Source organism: Lissotriton helveticus, chromosome 11 (genome assembly GCF_964261635.1).
Source record: "Lissotriton helveticus chromosome 11, aLisHel1.1, whole genome shotgun sequence".
NCBI lineage: Eukaryota > Metazoa > Chordata > Amphibia > Caudata > Salamandridae > Lissotriton > Lissotriton helveticus.
The window spans coordinates 821,259,668-821,285,177 of NC_136072.1; the positions used below are offsets into that span (position 1 = coordinate 821,259,668).

General features: G+C 44.8%; 1 protein-coding gene across 1 annotated transcript in view; it reads right to left on the minus strand.

Annotated features, from left to right (window-relative positions):
* Positions 1-11,566: 11,566 nt before the first annotated feature.
* The window catches only part of LOC144790902 (uncharacterized), a 115,433-nt gene continuing 101,489 nt past the window's right edge, over positions 11,567-25,510 (minus strand). Inside the window, exons 2-6 of the mRNA XM_078665544.1 lie at positions 23,077-23,140; positions 22,895-22,973; positions 17,248-17,311; positions 17,066-17,144; positions 11,567-11,676 (exon numbers count right to left, since the gene is read on the minus strand). Of these exons, the coding sequence (XP_078521670.1) occupies positions 11,567-11,676; positions 17,066-17,144; positions 17,248-17,311; positions 22,895-22,973; positions 23,077-23,098 (354 nt within the window). The 5' untranslated portion in view covers positions 23,099-23,140. The remainder of the gene's footprint in view (positions 11,677-17,065; positions 17,145-17,247; positions 17,312-22,894; positions 22,974-23,076; positions 23,141-25,510) is intronic.

A 25,510-nucleotide genomic window follows, 5' to 3' on the forward strand; every position in this document is an offset into this window, starting at 1 on the left:
ATTCCTTATTTACCGGTTCAGATAAAAAAATACCGATTCGGAAAAAAAATACCGAATCAGAAATAAGGAATCGGTAAAAATTCGGTAATGCGATGTACCAAAAATCGGTAACACTGAATTTGTCAAAAATCGGTAAATAAGAATCGGTATTTAACACTAAGTGAAAGCAGGTGGTAATCAGGTGCAATGCATAAAAACAGCCCCAAAATGCATCAGTGTGAACACAATGACAGCCCTGTATGTGATAGCAAGGCGGCTATGTTTGCGTGCAGCAGGACTGAGGATCTGGAGATGGGAGGAGTGCGTGTACAGAGTGCGAATAACACTGTTCCAACTGACCGAGGCTGAAATCCATGAGCGCTACAGGCTACACCCAAACACCATCTTGGACCTTATACAGACCCTCCAGCATTTCGCGATTTTGCGATTCGCGAAAAAATCGCGAAATTAGCTGGCAAGCGCTACGAGCGCGATATTTGCCAAACTGCCCGCGAAAAAAACCTCTCCCAGTAGGCATGAAAAAATGATGCAATTTTATTGGCTGTGCGCCCATACGTCACCCCGTAAAACGGCGCCATGGTCCTGCTGTCCTAGAGTTCCTGCAGAGCTTCCCTTCTTTCTCCCCTTCACGCTGCTTCCTCCAGCTCGGCCGCCTCCGTGTCTGCTCTCCCTTCTCGGCAGGCACAGCAACTACCCTCGCCTTCCTCTTCTTATTTTGAACTTCAACAGTCCGTCCCACCCCTCGCCCTGACAATGGGACCTGGCAACAGGTAAACATAGCCCACCGGTACACAGCCTGCGCCCCCTGGCGGACGCTGACTGACAGGAAACGCGTTGAAAATTAGTAACGGAGGCTAAGGGTAATTTATATTTAGCAGCACTCTCCGGCTCATTGCTGTTATGTTAAATTGAGCTTAATTTTGAGCTTTAAATTCTCAGCAATTTTGAACTTTAAATTCTCAGCAAACATTGTGCAGATCCTGATAATGTATCCGGTTTCAGTGTCATTGCCTGAAGAGGGATCAAAGAAGTTCTTATTAAAAACTGAAAAGTTCCACGGGGCTAACGTTGAAAGCAGCTAGCAAAGCTAACCTTTAAGCGAGGCTTGGCTTCCCTGCAGGGGGGTTCAGGTAGGTTCCCCGACTCTGCTGATTTACCTGTGGTAGCTGGGCTGTGGAAGGGAGTGCTTCCATCCCTATTGTTTGAGTGTGTTTAACTGCATTATCACCCCGTGCTGAGGTTATTTCTCCAATCCAGTTCTTTCATCTTGAGGAAGCAGACTTCGTACTGGACAGTACCGGCCCAATGAAAGCAATGTTCCAAAGTGTAGCTGCGGGAATAAAAGGTTCAAACCGTGAAAAATAACTGAAAAAAGCCAAACACAGTGATAGCAAAGTGGGCAGATCGTAGAGTGGCGCAAATGTGTTTGAGTATGAATAAAATTAGAGTTTGTCAGTGAAGCTCTACTTTTGTTTACTTGTCTTTCTTTGAATAGCGTTGTGTTCCCCCTGGCGGGGAACTAGTGCACCAGTGCTGGAGGCACTGCAACACGTGGATTGGAAAACAAAATGTGTACTGCGTCTCGGTGTTCAGGGAATTGGTCTTTTTACTATGCTGCTTACATTCTGTAAGGATATAAGCAATGGACATTGAAATGGGTCCATTCCGTGCCCTGTAGTCATGTCCTTAACTTTTCAGGCAAAAGCACTCACTGATTTCTGAATAGTGAGTGTAAAAGCGTTAAAGTAACCATGTTTTTCCTGCTTACATTTCACATGCTTTACTTAATTTTGTATTCCCTATGAGTATTTGCTTTTTCCAGGAAGATGTTATTTTTTTTTTGTAGGCGGCATATTGCTCTTTTATAGTGCATAATTTAAATTGAGCCACATGCAGGTGTTTATAGCGGGCACAATTTGGTTATAGTTGAGGCAGTGCGAGTTTCTCTCAATGGGCGTTATGGTGTTTAGTGGGGGAGAGGATGACACACCATGGTCAGAGCTACTGAATTTGGAACTGGGGAACCAGATTCTGAAGGATGATTATTGCGAGATGTCTGCCCTGTCAGCACTACCTATAAAAGGGAGTCAGTGCACGCAACACAAGAGGAAGCTGTACCTCTGCACCCAGGTAGCGATGGGGGTCTGTATGACTTCACCCAGGGAGCAAATGGGGGCTGTGTGACTGCACCCATGGAGCAAAGGGGAGCTGTGCAACTGCACCCAGGTAGCGGTGAGAGTGGTGCCCCGGCAGGGGTGCACTCATGGGCACTAGAAAATCCCAGGGAGAAATACGCCCCCTCCCACAAGGTTAGTAGGTTAGAAGATTGGAGCTGTGCTTCCGTAGAGCTGCAGAAACTTTAAACATGCCTATTTCAAAGAGGAATACTATGCTAAAACAGGTTCCATTGATTTAGGGCTGAAAAAGAATGATTACGAGTAAAATAAAGTGCCGCAATAATGCCGCTATATTTACAAATTTGTGCCGCTAAATGTACATTTTTGTGCCGCTAAATTTGCACTTTTATGCCGCTATATCCTGGGGGGTCTGCTTATACAGGACCTGCACCCACTCCTGGAGCACCAGACACCAAGGGCGCACGTAATACCCACTCATGTACAGGTACTCTGTTGCCTGCACCTCCTGGCATCTGGCAGTTACCAAGGGGTAAATGCTGTGGCAGGTGGAGTTTCACAAAGTTGCCCGTTGCGTTTTTTCCGCAAATTCATGGATGCCATGTTGCAAAGGATGGCACACTACATTAAATTCCCCAGCACACAGGCAGAACTGCTGAAGACCAAGTTGGACTTTTATCAGAAGGCCCACTTCCCACACGTCATAGGTTGCATTGACGGAACACATATACCAATTTGCCCCCCTGCTGCGACTGAGTACATCTACCGCAATCGCAAGTCCACACATTCCAACAATGTACAGGTCATATGTGATGCGCAGAACATTATCACCGACATTGTTGCAAAGTTACCAGGGAGCACCCACGATTCATACATATTCAGGAACAGTGGGATATATACCCGTCTCCTTGCAGGAGAATTTTGTGAAGGCTACCTGCTAGATAAGTACATGTGACACCCCCTGAATTACACAATTGTTGCTGAGATTGTACGCTCTGTAATACTTACGTCTCACACACAGGTGACAGTGCCTATGCAGTGTGCTCTTTCATCCTGACTCCGTACCTGCACCCATCCACCCCAAGTGAAAGGAGATACAATGTTGCACATAGATCGGCACGCAGTGTGGTTGAGTGAACATTTGGACTCCTCAAAAGCCGGTTCCGCTGCCTGCACAATAGTGGAGGTGCACGGCAGTACCAGCCCCTGGTGTGTTGCAAAATCATAGCTGTATGTGCCATGCTGCATAACCTTGACACTAAGAAGGGTACACCTGTTGAAATGTGTGATTCTGAAGAGGAGGATGAGGATGAGGAAGGTACACAGCCACAGCACAGCGCAGCAGGCGGCGCAGCTGCAGCAGATGGGAGACAGAGACGGTCAGAGATCACAAACAATTATTTCTGAGTAATTGAGGCGACAAAGCCAGCTAATACATTTATGTCAGGGTATTTAATAGACCTTTCATCAGGCAAATTACCAGCACACCATGACAACAACTGTGTGTTCAAAAGGGTTACTTCACCCACTACAGATTTGAATTGTAGGGCCGTGCCTATCTCCTGCGCCCCCGCTCACCAGTGCCGCGTCCTGCTTGCACATTGTCCTCAGCAGCACTGTGTCCTGCAGCAGAGCCATGCCTCACACTGCGCCTCCTACTCTGTAGCAAGGGGGGGTTTCAGTGCTACGACTGCTTGCCCCCTCACTTTCCTCAACGTCCCCGGAACCGGTGGCAGCAATCTGGTTCGTCTGCATGATTTCCACGGCATTGGTGACTGTGACCAGGCCCTAGCTAACCTCCCGGCTGCACTTGGCCATCTCCATTAGCATGGCCACAGATCTTCTACTCAGCACGTGGGTCGCATTACACAGTCTGTTCACAGACTTCGTGAAGCCTGCAATCAGTTGCCTGTCTCTCCGCCTTGCAGCGCGCTCCCCCTCCATTCTGTCACTTAATTTGTTCACTGCTTCAGATACCTCCTTCAGTCCCTCTGCCATTGTATTGTTGAGGCAGTACATTGCCTCCTTTATTTTATTCACCTTCCTGTTGTTTGCCACCATCTGCCTCTGAATGGTCCGCATTGTCTTCCCCTGCAGGCGCTGCACTATCAGCATTTGGCCCTCCAGGCCTGCAAAGACATTTGAGCCTTCAAATTCTGGACTTTGTGATTTCGGGCGTCGTCTACGGACACCTGTGCTGCGTTCCCGCATGGGGGACTGCGCCCCAGATGGCTGTGTGTCTGCGCCTGGTGATGTATGCTGGACTTCCTGCCTGTCCTCCTCTGTGGCATCAATCTCCGGAAGTGGAGCAACTGTGTAGCGCTTTGACTTTGGAGGTGGTGGTGGTGGAGTAGTTGGTGCAATGGTTTGAGGTGACAGAACTTCCTCATCACTCCTGTTATCCTCCCTGGGAGCATCAGCAGTCTCCCCCTCTGAAGCCTGTGGCACTGTTCCGCCTGTGGATACAGAATGTATCATTACTCACTTTTCTTGCAGCAAATGTGTGCTAATAAATGTCACAACTGACTTCCTAGCTCTGACCTCTGCTATCTCATCTATAGATGTGTAACAATTGCATATGCTTATTGGGGAGTGGCTGTTTTGCTACCCATTGATAGGGACTACATTTCCCATGATGCATTGCACAGCTTACATAAAACATGGCCTGGAGTGGGAATGTGGCAGGGGGATTGGGGTTAGGGAGGGGAAACAGTATGATGTAATGCAACTTACCTTGTGTGTTGGAAGGTCTAGCAGAGATATCTACATCCCCAATTCCACAGACACTCTCTGGCTGGAGGGTGGATTCTACCAGTTGGTCCAGGGCAGTAGCAGCAGGCGCTGTGGAGCTTCCACCACCTGTTTTTCCAGATTGTTTCTGGCGCTCAGCCATCCTCTCCTTGGCACGTGCTCTCAGTTCGTACCAACGCTTTTTCAAGTCCTCAATTGTCCGTGGTGTGACCCCAATTGCACTGATTTTTTTCTTGGATTGCCATCCAAATGCCCCTTTTCTGGGACTCAGGCACGTTTAGTGAGCTCTTACCAAAGAGCTGGTCATGGTCTTTTACTACTTCCTCGATGAGGACCTCCAACTCCTTTTCACTAAATTTGAGTTTTCTTTTTCTCCCAGCTGCAGAATCCTTGCTTTTACCAGATGTGGCCATGGTGCAGATTGTCTCTGTGAACTGGGTGTTGGCTGTTCTGCTCCTCTGCTGTTGCTGATGCTCCCAGTCTCTCCAACACCTACTGATTCAGTGCACCTGCAGGGGTATGGCCACTTCCTGGTTGGGAGTCATGTGCTTGTTCTGGATTGGCTGATTCAACAATTCCTGTTTTTTTAAATTACCGATTCGGTATTTACCGAATCGGTATTACAGAATCGGTATTTTACTGATTCGGTAATGGGTTTTCGGTAATATTTTTACTGATTTCTATGAAATTGGTAAATATTACCGAATTTTACTGAATCGGTAATTTTTACCGAATTATTACCTACATCGCAAATACCGATTCCTTATCACCGATTCGGTAAAAATCGGTATTAACAACTCAGTATTTGTGAATTACCTACATCTAGCCCTAGATCAAGAGGCTTACGTTCCGGTCAAATCTGACTTCATGGCTCCTTGGACCTATAAACATAATAAATATGTATGTTTTACTTAATTTCTCTACATTTGCAAATCGATCCTTTGCTATCTGTATCATTCTTTTGTGGATCACTTAAACTTAATTATTAAATTATTTCTTTGGGGACAAAAAAAGCATGCCTATTTCCTAAGTGGCTGTCTTACTTAAAGGGAGGATGTGGACAAATAGATTTTGAATTCTAATGATGCGCAACGTTTGGAATAAGATTAGCAATTCTGATAAATCTAGACACATTTGTAAATATACAATCTGCTTTTTTGCAGTTGATATTTTGAGAATATCACATTGGCAAGTATATGCTATTACATTTTATGACCCAGGTTACAAAAATGATTGTGTCCGTCTTATTGGCGTAATAATAGAGGGGGCCCTCCTGCAAGTTACGTGAAGGGGCCCTCTCCGGAATCTATCAGTAGCTCTCTGGCCGAAGTGCTGTGCTGAGGGGGCCCCTGGAGTTTACTCCGTCTGTAACATAACTGGTCCTCATGTAAAGCGCTCTGATAGCTTCAGGTCTAGTTTACGCTATATAACCCCACCCCCTTCCCGAAAAAAAAAGATAAAAGTGTTTGATGACTAGTTCTGCTTTGTTACAAACTTGTGACTTCTCCATGGACTATTGCCCACCTGTTTCTAGATATTGGGTTAAGACATTCCTCTGTAGCGTTGATAGGTGATATCATGAGCTTCTGAATGGTTGTTGTTCTGAGCAACTTAGCCTATGATATAGTAGGGGTCATATCTTCTATGCGAGTTAGAATCCTCACATCAAATATGTTGAGAAACTAAATGAATTGTTAACCAAAAGGAACTTCACTACAAGATGTATGACTAATCGTGGTGATTATGGAATCATTACTTTTGTTCATCTTGTTAGCAGAGCTGTATATATTTTGCTAAGTATTATTTATATTTGTCATCACTTGAAGTACCTGAGTGCCCAGCTGTACTGATGTCTGGATCCGTTATGCTGATTTTTGTTGTCATAGGCAAACACTGGAAATGTGTGTGCAGCATGACATATGCCTGTTTCACAGATTGTGGTCTTGTTCCCCTGGCAGAGGTGCCCAAAACACTACCCTCAGAGTGGTGGAAGGCTACTTCCTTCATCAGGAGTTAAGCAGCACCAGTGTGGTGCTGGCAGCATACTGTGTAGTGATCAGTAGGGGTGAACAGGTATTTTTGTAACCGGTGTCACTGGAGTGGAGCCTACAGGCTCCCTCACTTTTAAAGTTTCGCTGCTGGGTGCTTATTGCACCATTGGCTACTTCAGAACGGTGCAAAGTGGTATACAGCTCAGACATGGTGTATCTGCCCTGGGTGCATGTGTGTCTGGGGAGAGTAAACAAACAGGAAGGTCTGGGGAGAGTGCCATGCAGGGACAATGCAATACTGAGTAGTGTGTGCATGGTGTATGCATGTGCTGGAGGTACATGTGCCTGAGAGTGGTTTAGTACCGGAAGGATGTAGTGATGTGAAGTACGTGCAGGATAAATGCATATGCTGATTGTATGTTCACCTCTGAGTGTTACAATACATAAAGTGTCCAGTGCATGCAGGATAAGTTCATGCTCTGTGTGTATTTGTGCCTGTGAGTGGTTCAGTACATAAGGGATATTGTGCTGTGCAGTGTCCGCATGTTAAATGTAAGTGCTGGATGTATGTGTGCCTCTGAATGGTATAGTACATGAAGGGTACAGTATTGTGCAGTGTATGTAGGCTGCACACATGCACTGGGTGTATGTGTGCCTGTGGATGGCACAATACATGTAGGGTCCTGGATTCCATTTTGGGAGATCTAGGGCTGCATGGCGAAACATGGAGTGGAGGTAAAGAAATCCCCCTGACAGATTTGTATATTGCTGCATTCCTGAAAGCTGTGTGGGACATGCACTGGGGTGGTGAGGACCAGACCTCACCTCTACACTTCAAAGGGTGCTCTTTGATTCAGTGAGAGGTCACAAGAAAGGGGCCTGGACACATCTCAGGAACGATATGGGGCTGATAAGAGAGTCAAAAAGAGTAGGACTGGGCAGTGTGGCTAATGCTATACGAGTTTGGAACATATTCAGGCTTGAAGTTGGATTAGTCGAAGGCATGCCTCTTCCTACTTCGGAGGATCACAGAAGCGGAGGAAGCATACTACCCAATGTGGGGATCCAGTGGTGACCCACAACTTTTTGCTATTTGGGGATCAGTGTCTATCACTTGGACAAAGGCAGCATACTGCTATCTGGGGTTAGCACTACCTAATATACGTCAATTGTTGCCCTTCTGGTCGATCGTGCCCCTTTCTCCGATGGGTAGGGTGGCCATTACTAAAATATTGATACTACCTTGGATATTATATTATTGTTCATCACTTCCAGTCATCCTGCCCAATTTGTTTTTTGTACTTTAGCAAGTGTTCTCACTGACCTAATATGGGGGCCGGACAGAAAAAGTGTGGCTTTGTGAAACCTGTACAACCCTTTTGACAGGGGGGGAGTCTATAGGTACCTCACTACAATCTGTATTAAGTGACCGAAGGATACTAACAGGGCACAAACTAGACATGTAGAATGTGCGCGATAGAGACACTACCCCAAGTTTAACCCAGTTTTTGGTTGGGAAATTGATGGTTTGTAAACTGGTTATTATACAGTTCAATACACAACCAGATGAAAGAAGGGGTCTAAGGGATGTTTTTAAGGGCCTGCACGGATAAATCCCCACTCTATATATGTCAAAAACACAAGATCCACGGGTCTCAATAAAGGTACAGACAATGCACGACAACAGACAACAGAAATGCAAAATAAGGAAGTCCTATTTAAGAGGACGTAATCCCATCACCCACCGAAGTGGCATGCTTCATCATCTGGGATCTCCTCTTGGCTACAGACCTCGTGCAACCAAGGAGCTACAACTCCTTGCACATGTTAGGAGGAGCTCGCGGATGTTTCAGTGTGGTCCAGTGGCTAGATCTCCTAAGATCAATTGAGCATGAAGACAGTGTGGGTGAAAAAATTTAATGCAGTGTGTGAAGTGAAAAGTAAAATTGACTACCAAGAGAAAACAAATGTATTAAATATCTTGTGGTGTCAAAGGTTAAAAAACAATGTAGGCACGGTCTGATAAGATTTACGAGCGCGCTGGTCAAAGAATGGGAGGGTCTACATGTTTCAGCCAATCATGATCATGTATTGATCATGGCCTTCCTCAGGACCTAGTTGTTACTACTACTGCAAAATAGAATGTGTATGAGTGAAAAATTCACAGAAAATACAATAATTAAATAGAACGATACAACCAAACTTTCACCTGTGTAATACTTATTGGTAGGCACTACAGGGATGTATGTGGACACCCGTAAGCATTCAGGTGGACGGCTCACAGCTCCTGGTAACAACTCAGGGCGTGAGGCAACGCTCTATCCGTCGCTACCTCGGGCCGCCATCCGGTTTTCCCGAGCACTGCTATTTTGCAGTAGTAGGACTGTTGCAGGACTGCTTTTAAAAACATTTAAACAGGGGCACTCCTCCTCTAGGGCGAAGGAGCATGGCCCACTGCTTTCTCGCAGTACGAGAAAGCCAAAACATAAAATGGTAATAACTAAAAGTTATTACCATTTTATGTTTCCCTTGCGCATTGTGGGTGGGCGGGCAGGGCTGCTTTGCTCTTTGAGCCGGGCAGGAGTGTTTTGCCCACTCCTGAGTCCACAAAGACTGTTTGGTCTGCTCTCTCAAGCCGCCCAAACCAGTCATGCGCCTTCTGCCCTTCTCCATGCAGGCTGCACATGGCCACCCCATTAGCCCCTGGCTGGGCGGCATCACAACCAATTACAATGCTGCTTGCAGCGTTGTGATTGGCTTAGGGGAGGGAGCCTGGCTGCCTGCTTCCTGTTGTGTCAGAGGCGGGAGAGCAGGAGCAGGAGCCGAGAAGACGTGGGACCCGGCTGAAAGGTACGTTTAATTTATTTCTTTATTTTAATTTCCCCGCGATCCCCCGCAACACCCCATGACCCGCATCGCCTGCCCTCACCGCGAGCAAGGCAGGATGCTACTGAATGTAAATTGTGCCCAAACTCAACTTTGGTGTTTGGGGTACTTAAAAATTAATAAACTACAATATTTTGGCATAGTGAGCACTCCTAGGGTCCCCCTAGGTGTCCCAGGGGTGGGGGGTCAGGAACTTTTTATGGAGGACCCTTATAAAATAGGTTTTATATGCCCCGGGGATAGTGAAATTGCACATTTCACTTCCCTCATTGTAGTAAAGGGCTTCCCAAAATCGACTTTTGTGCTATTCGCACTGTGGAGTGAGGATCTGTAATATATTTACATATTGAGAACCCCTAAAAGCTCCCCTAGGTGTTCCAGGGGTGGGGGTCTTATAGGTATAGGCAGGGTCCTTATAAATATGTTTTATAAGCCCTGGTGTTGGAGAAATTGCTCAGTTCAATTTCCCCATTGCAGATCCCCAGCCACATAAGTTAACATGGCATTGAGTTATTAATTAATAGCTAACGCTAGGGGTTGTGGAAAAATTTCAGTCAAAGACTCTGGAGAAAGGTATTGATAAATCCAACAACGTGCTGTTGTTGAATTTACCCTAAAATGTTCAGCAAAGAAGTTATAAGACTTTCTTGTCTGTAAGTCAAAATTCAGCCTTCTAGTGTTCTGCACTTGTTGATGAGAGTTAAGTGAAGTAGCAAGCCTGCTTTGATAAATTGATAAGTGGCACCTGGGGTGAAGAGCCGTTCTAGGAGGAGAGGGTTCTGCTGCATAGGAATGCCAGAGCAACGGGGAGGGGGTCATAAACCATGAGCTTTAAAGGGCCAGTGGGACAGGCAGAGAAAGCTAGGTCCATCTATGCAAACCCCCTTTGAACCCAGCCAGATGGCAGGCTTAAGGACAGAATGTGCAGATGCCCGGGGAGGGAGACTATGGAGATGAGCCACCCTGGAGGTTGGTTTAGCCAGTTCTTGCCTCTCAGCTGAGCCATATTGAATTATGGAGAAATAGTGCTTTCTGGGAGACCATTGTGCTTCACTTTGGAGGAAATAGTCATGCTCTGGGGTGTTGCTCTGCACCTCATTGGACAGGAGTGCCCTATTGTGACCCCAGACAGCACTGAATACGTTTGTTTGTTTTTGTACTTGTATAGCGCACAGCTACCCGCAGTGGGTTTCCCGGCGCTTGTACGAATACCACAAGGGAACCCTTCCTGGCTTTCCCTGTGAAGTGTCCACTCCTGGGCACCCCCATGGTGCAGACCAGGCATCCCTTGTGTTGTGGGGGCCGTTGTGGAGACTAAGCAAGCTATTGCCCAGAGTTGCAGCGCGGGACCCATGATCAGAATAGGCACTGAGGCGAGAATATCCGGTCAGGGGAATTAATGAGCCCGAGACCCGCCGAGGCGGGAATCGAACCCTGGTCCCTGGCCAGAGCTCTGCATCGAGGTCTGCCTGCTCTAACCATTGAGCCACACTTCTCCACTGAGAGGGGCAGTGCCTTTCAGGTCTGCTGCTTGAAACTACAGAAGAAGAAGGGTCCATGCTAGAAGTTTGATTTGCCCCAACAGGTACTGCACTCTGACTGACTATGAATGCTGAACAATCTGGAACTACAGTCCTGTGGATCAAACCTGCTTCAAAAGGCCTAAAGAGCAGACTTCCTGCAAGCTACAGGTTAACAGAGCTCGCATAGACCTTCACCACCAAGAATCTCAGCCTGTTGTGACTCCAGTTGATTTGTAAGGGTTTTGCATAAATAGATTGTGGGAATTGAAATCCAAAACTTTCAAGGATCACCTTGGAGCTTCCAGATCCTTGGAGGAAGTTTTCGACGCTTGGGGACCTTCAAAGGAACTTCAAGAAGAAGTTCCAGAAGTTTGGAGAACAATGGAGCAACTTTGAATAAAAAAGCTCCATAAGTGAACCAACTCGAACTGGCCAACCAAGCCGGCGACCCTCAACCACAAGCCTGCCTGTCCTCCAGGTCCATCCCGCTGAAACGCTCCAGAGGTCCGACTTCCAGAGTTTGACTAGGAGCTGGTCGAAACCCAAGCCAGCGAAGCCTCACCAAACCTGGCCTGGTCAAGGGCATCGAGAGACCTCGCAAGAAAAAGCTCCATAAACGTTTTTAAGTCTGAACGTAGAAGAGGTGACCGGGATCAACCGAGAGAGCCAAACTGCCCACCTTCAACTGCAAACTGGCCTGAATCCTTGGTTCGTCCAGCTGGAAAGCTCTGGAGGTCTGATTTCCATAGGTTTGACAGGGAGCTTGTCGCAAGGCAAGCTGGCAAACCCTCACTGAATCAGGACTGGTGAATAACTACGAGGGACCCCAGGAAAAAAAAATCTCCAAGAACATTTCTAAGTCAGTAGGTAAAAACTTTGACCGAGGCCTACTACGATGGGTATACGTGCAGGGCTCCATTGTGGTCAGCCTGAAACTTTGACTTTGTCCCGGTCTAGCGCGACCAGATGTCCCAATAGGCGCTATAGGTTTCTATGTTTTATGAGTTAATATTTCCAGCTCCCTACATTGGATATTTTTCATTTTGGTGTTATTTTAAAGATACAATTATTTCCTATTTTTATAAATTGGTGTTGAATTTTGTATTGTGTGTTGTGTTTAGTTATTTACTGAATTGGTGTTTTTAAATGCTTTACATACCTGTCTCTGAAGCTAAGCCTACCTGCTCGCAGCCAAGCTACCAAGGGTTGAGCATGGGAATAATTTTCTGAGACATAATCTGAGCCCTAAATTGTGTTAGTGGCCTTATTGCCAGTGGTAGATATATTTTTACCACTACTACCAATCCACTTTCCAACATCCTCTTTTTGTATGGTTACCACCAGGTTTTTTAACTGATGCTGCTGGTTTTTCGACTCTGAGAGTGCACTGAGGCCTGCTAACCAGATCTCAGTGCAAGTGCCCTTACACTAAAGTGCATGTTGAATTGACTGTTCCCAATTGGAAATGTCAGGCTTACCTATAAGTCCCTAGTAAATGGTAACCTGGTACCAAGGACATGTAAGTTAGAGGGGCACCCCAGGGCATGTAGCACTGGAGGTGCCACCATGGAGGCCCCAAAAAGTAAAACATGTTCCCCAGTCCACCACTGAGGACTGGTAGAGCAGTAGTGCACTGCTAGCCTGACTTTGCCATTGAGAATAATGGCAAGGTCACCATTTCCCCTGGACATGTGTGTAAGTCACACCTCTGGCAGGCCTATCGAGCCCTAAAGGCCGGGTGCAACATATGACACAGGTAGGGCATGCACTTTACATATAAAGTGACAGTAAAACAAGCAAAACAACAGTTTTTACTGTGGAAACACTTAGTCGTCCAATTGGCGAGTACAGGATTACATATTGATCCCCTCAGCTGTGCTAACTCCTGAACAGTGCAACCTAAATGAGCACTCCAAGATATCAAACTGGTTACATTAAGTCCGACTTGTATCTCAAGACGAAATGAATGTAGCTTGTTGCAGTGTGCAGCTTAAGCTAAGCTACCACTTTGTTGCCTTTAAAACTCCAGCGCCTTCCTGGACACACACAAAGCTTGCTCCATAAGCCTGCTTTCTGCCCTCCTGGAGAGACATGTTAAAAGCTCTCAGAAAGGATAACAATAAGGCATTGCAGGCCAGAGAGGAGTCACCTCCCTCCTGCAAGAATCCACTTGGGTATTAGCCCCAAAAGGCAGGCTTCAAAGGTGGAGCCACATTTGAAGGACAGATTTGTAGCACCAGGGTGGAGTACTGCCCCATTGTTGAAGTAGATAGGCTAATATGGGAGACAAAACCAGTTGCCAAATTGTGTTTTCCTCAGGGGCGTTTAGCCACACACCAGGGGTGGGTAAGGAAGGTCTGTACACCAGGAGAGGGGTCTCGCTATCTTGTGAGTGGCCAGAATGGTGCATCCTGGGGTAGCCAGATGGCACACTACACAGGAAGTGGTCACTAGATGGAAGGGAACCTGGTGGCCCATTGTCTACTAACTGCATCATGCCCAGAAGGCACTTTCAGAGCATGAAGGGGGCACCTTTGGCACCCAGACCTCGGTTCTCGACCGATTCAGAAAGACCAAGAAGGACTGTCCTGCTGCACTGAGGGACCAGCAAAAAAGGCTGAACCGATGAGGACTGTACCTGCTGCACCTGGTGGCTAGCGAACAGAAGGACTGTGCCTGCCGTACCCTGCATAAGGAGAAGCCATTTCCAAAGCCCAGTTAAACCAAGAGAACTCCAATGGCCAGCTGAGTGGCCTCCTGTTTGCAGCACAGGGACGCAACAGCTGAAGAAGTCTGCTGGGGAAGAGTGGTAGCCCAAAGTCTTCAAGCTGCTGCCACAGCCTCCATGCAGCACGAGGACCAAGACCCGATGCACAGAGTTACAAGTAAGTTCACTGAACCTGAGTGTGTTGTCAGAAATATCAGAAGGAAAGTTACCAACCCAGGAAGGATTGACCTGTGACCGTGACAACGGGTGACTGGACTTCGGCCAGACCGCAGGATACTTAGTGGTGCATCGACCCTGCATCCAGATTCCCTCACCTTCTTCGTGGACCGAGGAATCCCTGCAAGAAAACCCACATCGACCTTGTCACATCCACAGCATCCTTAGAGCATCTTCAGCATCCCTAATCCATTACAACAAGTGCCTGGATCTGCTGAACGACTGCTTTACCTGTGAATGTAACTGTTCTTGAGGACCTTGCTGGTCCCCTTGACTAGCAACCTGTCGGAGTTGGTCACCCCAAGTACTTCTAACCGACATCAGTGACACTTACCTACGTTTTCCTTGAAAAAGTTTCTGTGTCCAATTTGTTGATTTTGCCAAGGCTTGTTCACAGTTCAGTGAATTTGCATTGAGTTATTATTGCTTGTAAAATCTTTGGAACTCTTCGGTGGATATTTTTCATTCTCGTGTCTAAATTCTTATAAAAATACAGTCTAGTTTTATACATTGGTTTCGGATTTCTTGAGTGTTGTGCCGCTTTCTTCTTCAATTGTTTTGGTGCTATGTAAAATACTTGTTCCTATGTGTAAGTCTTGCTGCTCAGTGCCACACCTACCTAGGACTGAGCTGAGGTTTTGACAGATGAAACTCAAGGGTCCTAAAGGGGTTCGTAAGTGTCTTACAGTGAGGTTGCACTACCACACCATCTAATACACCCCATTTCCTCACATGCTGAGAGCCAGAAATTTTCTATCACCTTTAGTTCCCACATGTCCCCGATAAGAATGGTACCCCAAAGGGGCAAGCGTTAGCATTGAAAGTGGGCTATATTCGCAAACAGAATCAATAATTGCTCAACCTAGAGACGGAGCTTTGACAGCTGGAAGACCAAAACGTGCGCTCACCCTGTGAATCCACCACCCACTTATTGGCCATTAAGCAGCTGGAATACAGATCTCTAGCCAGGGACAAAACTCGGGCCAAATTGTTACACACCCAACAAATGGTTTATGAGATGGGAGACAGGGCGAGGAAGATGCTGGCATGGCTAGAGAGACGGGAACAGGGAGAGTGCTGGGTACCCAAGATGACCATACCTGCAACAGGGCCAATTACGGACCAACAGGGTATTGCGGAAGCCTTTGCCAGTCACTTAGAGAGGGTTTACAACTCCTGCACTACATATGCGACAGAGGATTCTCGTCAATTGCTAGCTGACATGACATTGCCTACCTTATCTGACACTGATAGGGAGAGGTTGGAAGAGGACCTCACAGAGGACGAAATTTGCCGGGCCATAACTAATATTCACTCCGGGAAAGCAATGGGGCCCAACGGCGTTCCAATTGAATCCCTTAAGACGTTGGCCCCACGGGTCTCCCCGCCCCTTAAAAATATGTTCCCTGAAAGCTTTGATAAGGGTATCCTCCCGGACGATCAGCGACTTGCTTCGATAGTGGTCATCCGAAAGCCTGGGAAACCGGCAGATAGCTGCAGTTCCTATCGCCCGATCTCTTTGATCAATGTCAAAGCCAAAGGCTTATCCCACTGCTTTCATCCTTAGTTCACGCCAACCAGTCTGGCTTTATGCCAGGACGGAACACAACTTGGAATATTCGCCATCTCCACAATGTCTTGAGCCGACAGCGATACATACAGGAGAATGCGGTGGTGCTCTCTTTGGATGCTTCTATGGCATTTGATTCCATAGAATGGCCCTACCTTTTTCAGGTGCTGGAGCGTCTCGGGTTTGGCCCACAATTCCTGGGTTGGATTGAATTGTTATTAACGGACCTGCAGGCCCAGGTCAAGGTTAACAACCGAGTATCGCAAATGTTTATGCTGGGCAGAGGCACCCGGCAGGGCTGCCCAATATCTCCTCTTATCTTTTCTTTGATCCTGGAGCCGTTGGCCTCCTGGTTGCAAAGAGATGTGTCCCTTAGAGGACTGAAATGGAGTGACAATCATGAAGACAGAATATTGTCTGATGATATACTGGTGTTCTTGGCGTCTCCCCGCACGTCCCCAAACAGCCTCCTACATATTTTTACCAACTTCGGCAAGTACTCAGGCTACGCTATTAACTGGACGAAATCAGTAGTAAACGTTCTTTACGGCCAGACCCCCGATTGCCCCCAGGTTGCGACCTGGAGGTGGCCTTTGACGGCTTTCGTTATTTAGGGATATTTATCACCTCCAACCCTCGCCTCTCCTATGACAAGAACTTAGCTGCCCCTCTAGATAGACTCAGGAAAGATGTCACCCACTGGAAAACCCTACCTTTGTCCCTACTGGGCTGAGTAGCCCTCTTTAAGATGTTGGCCCTCCCCCGGTTTTTGTATGTCCTCCAGAACCTCCCATACCCAATCTCTGATTCGTATTTCAAAAGCATTGATAGTGTCATGAATCTGTACATCTCAACACTCTAAGCTCTAGAAGAGAGCAGTTTATCCCTTCAGGAAACCCACCCCTGTCCCGTGCATCCAGCACGCCATAGTGAAGGTATGATGTTTAATGTGACTGTAAATATCTCCTGTTTATTTTTACTTCATGTATCATTTGAACTTTCTTACTCACGGTACATTGCTGTCTCAAGTTCTGATGTACAGATTACTAAGTGTTTATTTTATTCTGGGGATCTGCTCTGGGAAGCGTATTTCTGACGAACAGCTTGGGGGAGACCGGCAGGGTAAAGAACCTTCCAGAAACGCACACGCACGCAAAGAAAAGGTGCGCAGTGCGTCATCATCTCTCGGGTGCGGCCCAACTATAAATGGCCACACCCAACGTTTCTCAACGCTTTGCCTTCCGCCGCCCTCGAGAGGAACTCACCTTGGAAGAGCCCTGGAAGCCTGATCGCCTGCCAACGCCCAAGACATCCGGATTGGAATCCTTTCTTCTTCACGCAGCGCTGCAAGAAGAACACGGAATTTAAAGCTAAGTGAAACCCTTTCTTTTGTTACAAGGCGCCCAACGCAAGCAAGCAGCAATTTGTTAAAGACTAAGGAACTTACCTGAAAGAATATTCGAAGACATTTGTTGAATCTTGGTAAAGGAGATATCCAGACATTAGATTTCCTGAAAGAAACCAGAAGACTTTGAGCTTAATCAAAGAGAAATCTCGGGAAGAGTACAAGTGATGTTTTGTTTCTTTATTTGCTTTTCTGTTTAGTTTATATTTCTACTTAGGTTGTGAAGAACGAGAGAGACTTGAATGAATACATAGAGTAAGTGATACCAAGAGCTGTAGATGATATGATGTGGTGACATGCAACAGTGGAAAGGATGGTAACTTATTCTTTATGTAATTATATTCTTTAGGAGTACAGAAACTACCCATTTGGCCTCAACTCTCTCGACAACAACCCACACAGATACAAGACTCTTCACAACGACAACACGGGCGCGACGTTTAGATTCGAAAGGTCGCAGGTAGGCTCTCTTAGGGTATAACTAAAGAGAACATTGTAAAGTAGATTAGATAGTATTTGTTTACAGGTGAAAAAGGGGTAAAAATTACAAAAGTTTTCTTTGTTGCCCCGCAGGTCGACAACCTAGGAACAGGTAGCGTCCCTGATCCGGCCTACCTCCCTTTTTTCTATTTAACTACCTAAGTGTGCAAATAAATCATTGGTGTTGCCTAGAATTCGGGGAAGTAGGTCCATTACGTCTCTGCGAAATCCATCTACAAGCATTCTACAGGTAAGAGTGCTTGTAACCTTGACAGAAGCCCACGACGATTATTTCGCCCAGACGTTATGGATTCTTCCGCCTCGATTTCTCTGCAAGATATAGCAGATATGTTAACTGCAATACAAACTGAAAATGCCGCACTTCGTAGAGATGTTACTGTAATTCAAAACAGTATTCAATCTGGCCCTAGTACTTGGAATTTTTCCCCAACTCAGAGATCAGTATTGAAACCACCAACTTTCCAACCAGGACTTCAAACCTTGCATTCTAGTTCCCCTACAGCACCAACTCAGATTCAAGTGGTGACTCCTGTACCTGTTCCCTTAGCACAACCAGAAAGATTTTATGGGGACAGTAACAAGTTTTCAATCTTTTTAAATCAATGCCATTTACATTTTATCGCCAAACCCACATCCTTTCCTGATGATTCCTCTAAGATAGCTTTCATTTTATCCTATTTAGGAGGAGACGCGGCCCTGTGGTCAGTACCGATAGTAGAACGTGATGACCCCATTCTTTATGACCTTAGGCGTTTTAAAAACACAATGAAGAAATTGTTTGCTAAACATGTTTTTGTTCAGTCTGCAGATCATGAACTACTTCATCTAAAACAAGGTTCATCAGACTTACTACATTATATATCTCAGTTTAACAGATTAGTAATAGAAGCTCGTTGGCCTGAAAGTAAGAGGGTTTCACTCTTTTATAAAGGCTTAAAGGAAGAGTTAAAAGATATGATCACACAAATTTTAGATCCACCTGATGATATTGAGGAGTTCATTGATCTAGTGGTAAAACTAAATCATCGTTTGTCTGAACGCAGAGGGGAAAAAGGAAAATCTGAACAAAAACTATTTTCTTTCAAAGATAGAATCAGTGTCAAGACAGAACCGACACCTAAGGTAGATTTAGGGGAACCTATGCAGATAGGTACCATCAAAGGACCTCTGACTAAAGAGGAAAAAGACAAAAGGAGAAGGTTAAATCAGTGTCTCTATTGTGGAAAAACTGGACATTTCGTTAAAGAGTGTCCAGTACGCCCAAATAAACCTAAAGGAAAAAACTCTGAGTTAGGTTTAGTTCAACAGTCGGAAAACTAACTGGCTCGACAAATCAAGAGGTCAGATTGTCGAGTATGTTATCTAGTTTGGCCTCCACCACCCCAGATGTAACTTCTCATCATCTCAGTATAAAAATGTCCTTACAGTCTCTTTCTAGAAAGGAAATAGTTTGGTCTGTTGACGCTTTGATTGATTCAGGGGCAACAGGCAATTTTATTGACACTCATTTTCTGCAGGAATTAGATTTTAAAACAGAATCCAAGGAGCACCCAGAGATAGTTAGAGCAGTTGACGGTAAAGAATTATCATCAGGACTAATTCAATTTCACACAGAGACTCTTCAAATGACATGCTTAAATAGACATAAAGAAAACATTACATTTGACATCATTGATGCCCCTCAATTTCGTTTGATTCTAGGTATACCCTGGCTCGTAAAGCATAACCCCAAAATTGACTGGGTGAAGAAAACTGTACTATTTGATTCTGAATTTTGTCATTCTTCTTGTTTTCAACCCCAAACTTCAGAGTTATTAATACAAGGAAGTAATTTTCCAATGAACTCAAAGAGTGTATTGCTATTGGAAGGAGTCCCAAAAGAATATTCAGATCTCCATGATGTATTTGATAAAAGAAAAGCCAATACCCTACCACCACATAGGGATTTTGATTGTCGAATAGATTTAGTGCCTGGAGCTACTTTACCATGTAGTCGAATATATGCTCTCACCGAAAAAGAAAACGAACACTTGAGGGAATATTTAGATGAGTATCTAGCCAATGGTTTTATTCGACATTCTCTCTTTTTATCCCTAAAAAGGGAGGTGAATTGCGTACTTGTATTGACTACCGAGCTCTAAATAATGTGACCATCAAGAATAGATATCCACTTCCACTAATTCCAACCTTATTGGACCAATTGAAAGATGCTACCATTTATACCAAATTGGACTTGCGAGGAGCCTACCATTTGGTAAGGGTTAGAAGTGGTGACGAATGGAAAACAGCATTCCGTACCAAATTCGGTTTATATGAGTATCAGGTCATGCCATTCGGACTTTGCAATGCGCCAGCAGCTTTCCAATTTTTTATAAATGAAGTTTTAAGGGAATTTTTGGATATCTGTTGCAAAGTTTACATAGATGATATTCTCATCTATTCTAAGAACACCACTGAACATGTACAGCAAGTAAGAGCTATTCTTCAAAAACGTCTTGACAATTCCTTGTACATAAAACTAGAAAAAAGTACTTTTCATACTACAAGAGTAGAATTTCTTGGGTATGTTTTAAGTCCAAAAGGTATTGAGATGGATCCAAAAAAGATTCAGGCAGTTCTCGATTGGACCAGTCCCTCCACAGTGAAACAAATTCAAAGTTTTTTAGGTTTCGCCAACTTTTACAGACGATTCATTTGTAACTTTTCTCAAATTATAACCCCAATAACTAGGTTACTACGAAAGAATGTAAAATTTGAGTGGAATAGCGATGCAGAAAAAGCCTTTCAAGATCTAAAAAGGCAGTTCACTTCAGCACCTGTGTTAATGCATCCAGATCCTTCCATTCCTTATATAGTTGAAGCGGATGCTTCACAATGTGCCATTGGAGGTATTCTTTCTCAAAGGCATAAAGAAACTGGTCAGATGCATCCTATAGCATATTACTCAAGAAAACTCACCCTTACGGAACAAAATTATGCTATCGCTGACAAGGAATTGTTAGCCATCAAAGCAGTTTTTGAAGAATGGCGTCATTATTTGTTAGGTGCTAGACATCCTGTAACAATCTATACAGATCATAGAAATTTACAATTTTTACGTTCTGTTAAAGCTCTCACGGCTAGACAATTGCGTTGGACACTATTCTTTAATGATTATAACTTTATAATCACTTATCGTCCAGGAAGAGAGAACTTAAAAGCTGATGCTTTATCACGTATGGGAATCACAGAAGAAAAAGATTGCTCACCTGAAAAAACTCAGCCGGTATTGTCTGATCACTGTTTTAAGATTGGAATTGTTTTAGTCGATGTGGTGGAAGAAATAAAAAAAAAAGATACAAGACAAAAAAGTGCAAGAATGGCAAAATCAGTATCCTTTATTGCAGATTAGAGATGACTTGCTGTATATGAATGAACAAATTATGGTACCCACACAAGAACTTCAAAGAAAGGTGATACATTTACATCATGATACTTTAATGTCTGCACATCCAGGAGTAACGAAAACCAGTCATTTAATTAAAAGAAAATTTTGGTGGCCATCTATGTTAAAAGATGTTCAAACTTACATTGTGACCTGTGTGGTTTGCACCCAGAATAAAACACAACACCAAGCACCTAGTGGTCTTCTACTTCCTCTTCCGATACCACCTCAACCTTGGCATACAATATCCCTTGACTTCATAGTCGAACTCCCTAAGACTAAGAATGGTTTTAATACTATTTTAACCGTGGTAGACCATTTTTCTCGTATGGCTCACTTTATCCCATTGAAGAAGATTCCTTCTGCTAAAGAGTTAACACAAATATTTTCAAAAGAAGTAATTCGCTTGCATGGCATCCCCTCAGTAGTAATTTCTGATAGAGGCCCTCAATTCATTTCCCACTTCTGGCAAAATTTAGGAAACACTTTAAACATGGATGTTCGTACATCTTCTGGTTATCATCCTCAAACGGATGGTCTAACCGAAAGAACCAATCAGACCATAGAGCAATTTGTAAGATGTGCTTTAGCAGAGGAAGAGCAGGAATGGTCAGATTTATTATGGATCCTGGAATTTGCTTACAACAACATGGATAATTCCTCTACTACTCTATCACCATTCTTTAGTACCTATGGTTTTCATCCTAAAAATATCCCTGGATCAATACGGTTTCCTTTTATAATCCCATCATTGGAGGATCATATTAAGAAACTAGTTCACATCCAAGACCTGGCCCATTATCATTTAGCCCAAGCGAAAGAGAGACAAAAAAGTGCCTCAGATCTACACAGGAGATCACAACCCAACTACTCCATTGGAGATAAGGTGTGGTTATCCACAAAAAATTTAAAGATAAACACTTGTAAAAAATTCTGTCCTAAGTTTATCGGGCCATTTAATATTGAAAAGCTGATAAATCCTGTTAGTGTTAAATTGACTTTACCAGCCAAATATCGATTTCATCCGGTATTCCATGTATCGTTAATAAAACCCTGCAATCCTATGACCAGATTTAGGAAACCCCCCGCAGCTATTCAAGTAGATGGTGTTCCGGAATTTGAGGTTCAAAACATTATAGATTCAAAAAGAATCCGTGGAAAACTGTTTTATTTAATACATTGGAAGGGTTATGGCCCAGAGGAATGATCCTGGGAATCTCTTTCTAACCTACAAAATGCTCCTCGATTGATAAGACGTTTCCATCTTCAGAATCCAGGAAAACCAAAACCAGTTCCTCAGGTTTTGGGGGGGCTCTTGAGAGGGGAGTACTGTCATGAATCTGTACATCTCAACACTCTAAGCTCTAGAAGAGAGCAGTTTATCCCTTCAGGAAACCCACCCCTGTCCCGTGAATCCAGCACGCCATAGTGAAGGTATGATGTTTAATGTGACTGTAAATATCTCCTGTTTATTTTTACTTCATGTATCATTTGAACTTTCTTACTCACGGTACATTGCTGTCTCAAGTTCTGATGTACAGATTACTAAGTGTTTATTTTATTCTGGGGATCTGCTCTGGGAAGCGTATTTCTGACGAACAGCTTGGGGGAGACCGGCAGGGTAAAGAACCTTCCAGAAACGCACACGCACGCAAAGAAAAGGTGCGCAGTGCGTCATCATCTCTCGAGTGCGGCCCGACTATAAATGGCCACACCCAACATTTCTCGACGCTTTGCCTTCCGCCGCCCTCGAGAGGAACTCACCTTGGAAGAGCCCTGGAAGCCTGATCGCCTGCCAACGCCCAAGACATCCGGATTGGAATCCTTTCTTCTTCACGCAGCGCTGCAAGAAGAACACGGAATTTAAAGCTAAGTGAAACCCTTTCTTTTGTTACAAGGCGCCCAACGCAAGCAAGCAGCAATTTGTTAAAGACTAAGGAACTTACCTGAAAGAATATTCGAAGACATTTGTTGAATCTTGGTAAAGGAGATATCCAGACATTAGATTTCCTGAAAGAAACCAAGAGACTTTGAGACTTTGAGCTTAATCAAAGAGAAATCTCGGGAAGAGTACAAGTGATGTTTTGTTTCTTTATTTGCTTTTCTGTTTAGTTCATATTTCTACTTAGGTTGTGAAGAACGAGAGAGACTTGAATGAATACATAGAGTAAGTGATACCAAGAGCTGTAGATGATATGATGTGGTGACATGCAACAGTGGAAAGGATGGTAACTTATTCTTTATGTAATTATATTCTTTAGGAGTACAGAAACTACCCATTTGGCCTCAACTCTCTCGACAACAACCCACACAGATACAAGACTCTTCACAACGACAACACGGACGCGACGTTTAGATTCGAAAGGTCGCAGGTAGGCTCTCTTAGGGTATAACTAAAGAGAACATTGTAGAGTAGATTAGATAGTATTTGTTTACAGGTGAAAAAGGGGTAAAAATTACAAAAGTTTTCTTTGTTGCCTCGCAGGTCGACAACCAAGGAACAGGTAGCGTCCCCGATCCGGCCTACCTCCCTTTTTTCTATTTAACTACCTGAGTGTGCAAATAAATCATTGGGTGTTGCCTAGAATTCGGGGAAGTAGGTCCATAACGTCTCTGCGAAATCCATCTACAACCATCCTACAGGTAAGAGTGCTTGTAACCTTGACAGATAGTGAGTTGAGATCACTGTTATGGATTGGAGGGACGCCGCGTATTGCATTACACAAATTGTCTAAGGGGTGGTACGACGGAGGGATTGCCCTCCCGGACATGAGACTCTAATATTGGGCATTGCAACTAGTCGTAGTAAACCACTGGTTGTACTGCTCTGCTTGACCCCGCATATTTGCTTGACCGGTACCAAATGGGGTGGGAAGGGTATCTAGGTGTACTCTATTCGAAGGTATGGAGAGGGCGACTTGTGGGCCCTGCAGCCTGTGCGGTGCAGATCTGGCACCAGGTGACCAAACGCTTGGGCTGGACTGATGTACTGATGCAATCCACTCCCCTGTGGTATTCACAGAAGTTGGAACTCCTTTACCATCACCAAGGGTTCGACAAATAGGACGCGATTGGACTATCTAATATAGGTCACCTCGTGAGGAGGGGGCAAATCCTGTTGTTCCCGGAACTGCAGGAGAAATACAAAATGCAGATTTGTCATGCCCTAACAGCTGCTTTCCCGGACATGGGTAACATCCCGGAATCATCTCCTCTTGAGGATAGGCTACTCTCTGAATCACTCTCTTTCAAAGCAATTTCCCTAACATACCGCAAGCTGTGTAATAACCTACCTGACCCTTTCCTAGGTCTTCGCATCCGGAGGTAAACCGACATTGGTGACATTGACGAAGACGATTGGCAAACTGCGCTGATGTCACCGAGGGAGGCATCCATTTCACTTCGCTTCCTGCTGGTACAACTGAAAGTTTTGCATAGAACTTACCTCTCCGGGGTTACGCTTTGGTGCGCGACAGGACACATCTTGTCTACAGGAGTGTCACCAGGATGCAACCTTCTACCATACTATCTGGGGTTGTCCATCCCTGCGTCCCTTATGGGAAGGGGCTACCACATATCTTCAAGATGCCCTAAACAAGCAGATTAACCTCACTCCATCGTTGGGGCTCCTCAACATTTGGGAACCATCCGACCTTACCAAGGTGGAACAACTTATTACTTTGGGTTATGTGTTGGTGAAGAGGGCCATTGCAATGAAGTGGGGGTGGTGGGGCAGCCTTCAACACACACATGGGCGGCTGAGCTAGACAAGTGTAAGGTGGCCGAAAAAGAGGTATTCAAAGTCATAGGATGCCCCAGGAAATGGGACAGGAAGTTGAGTGGGTGGAATGCTTATCGTGGAAACCTATGCTTATCTCCGACTGTAGAATTAGAAATGGCTAGAGGGAAACATCTTACACTTGACTTGATAGACTGAAATGAAATTCTGTTCAGTAATCTGTACCTGATGTTGTAAGATCGAACTGTCTGTAATTTATACCTGTGATGATTGGAATTGTCTTATTATTAAAAAATAAACAGTTTAAAAAAAAAAGGATGGTGTGGGTGGGCCAAGAGACCACGACACGAAAGGCCCTAAAGGTCTACATTGATTGATAGGCAATAGGGGTAGCTTCTATATTTGGGGCTGTGCTGTTGTGCCACACATGCAAACCTACAAACCACAGAAATCTATAAAAACTAGATAACTGGGCTATATCTGGGCAGTGTGCCTTGCATGTGTCACATGAGATTTGTTACCCACAATGTCCTGCAAACCTCAACTTTGCCTGAAATCACATATTTTCCTTACATTTTTGTGATGTAAACTTCCGCAATCCACAGGAGTCCACAAAATTCCTGCCACCCAGTGTTACCCCA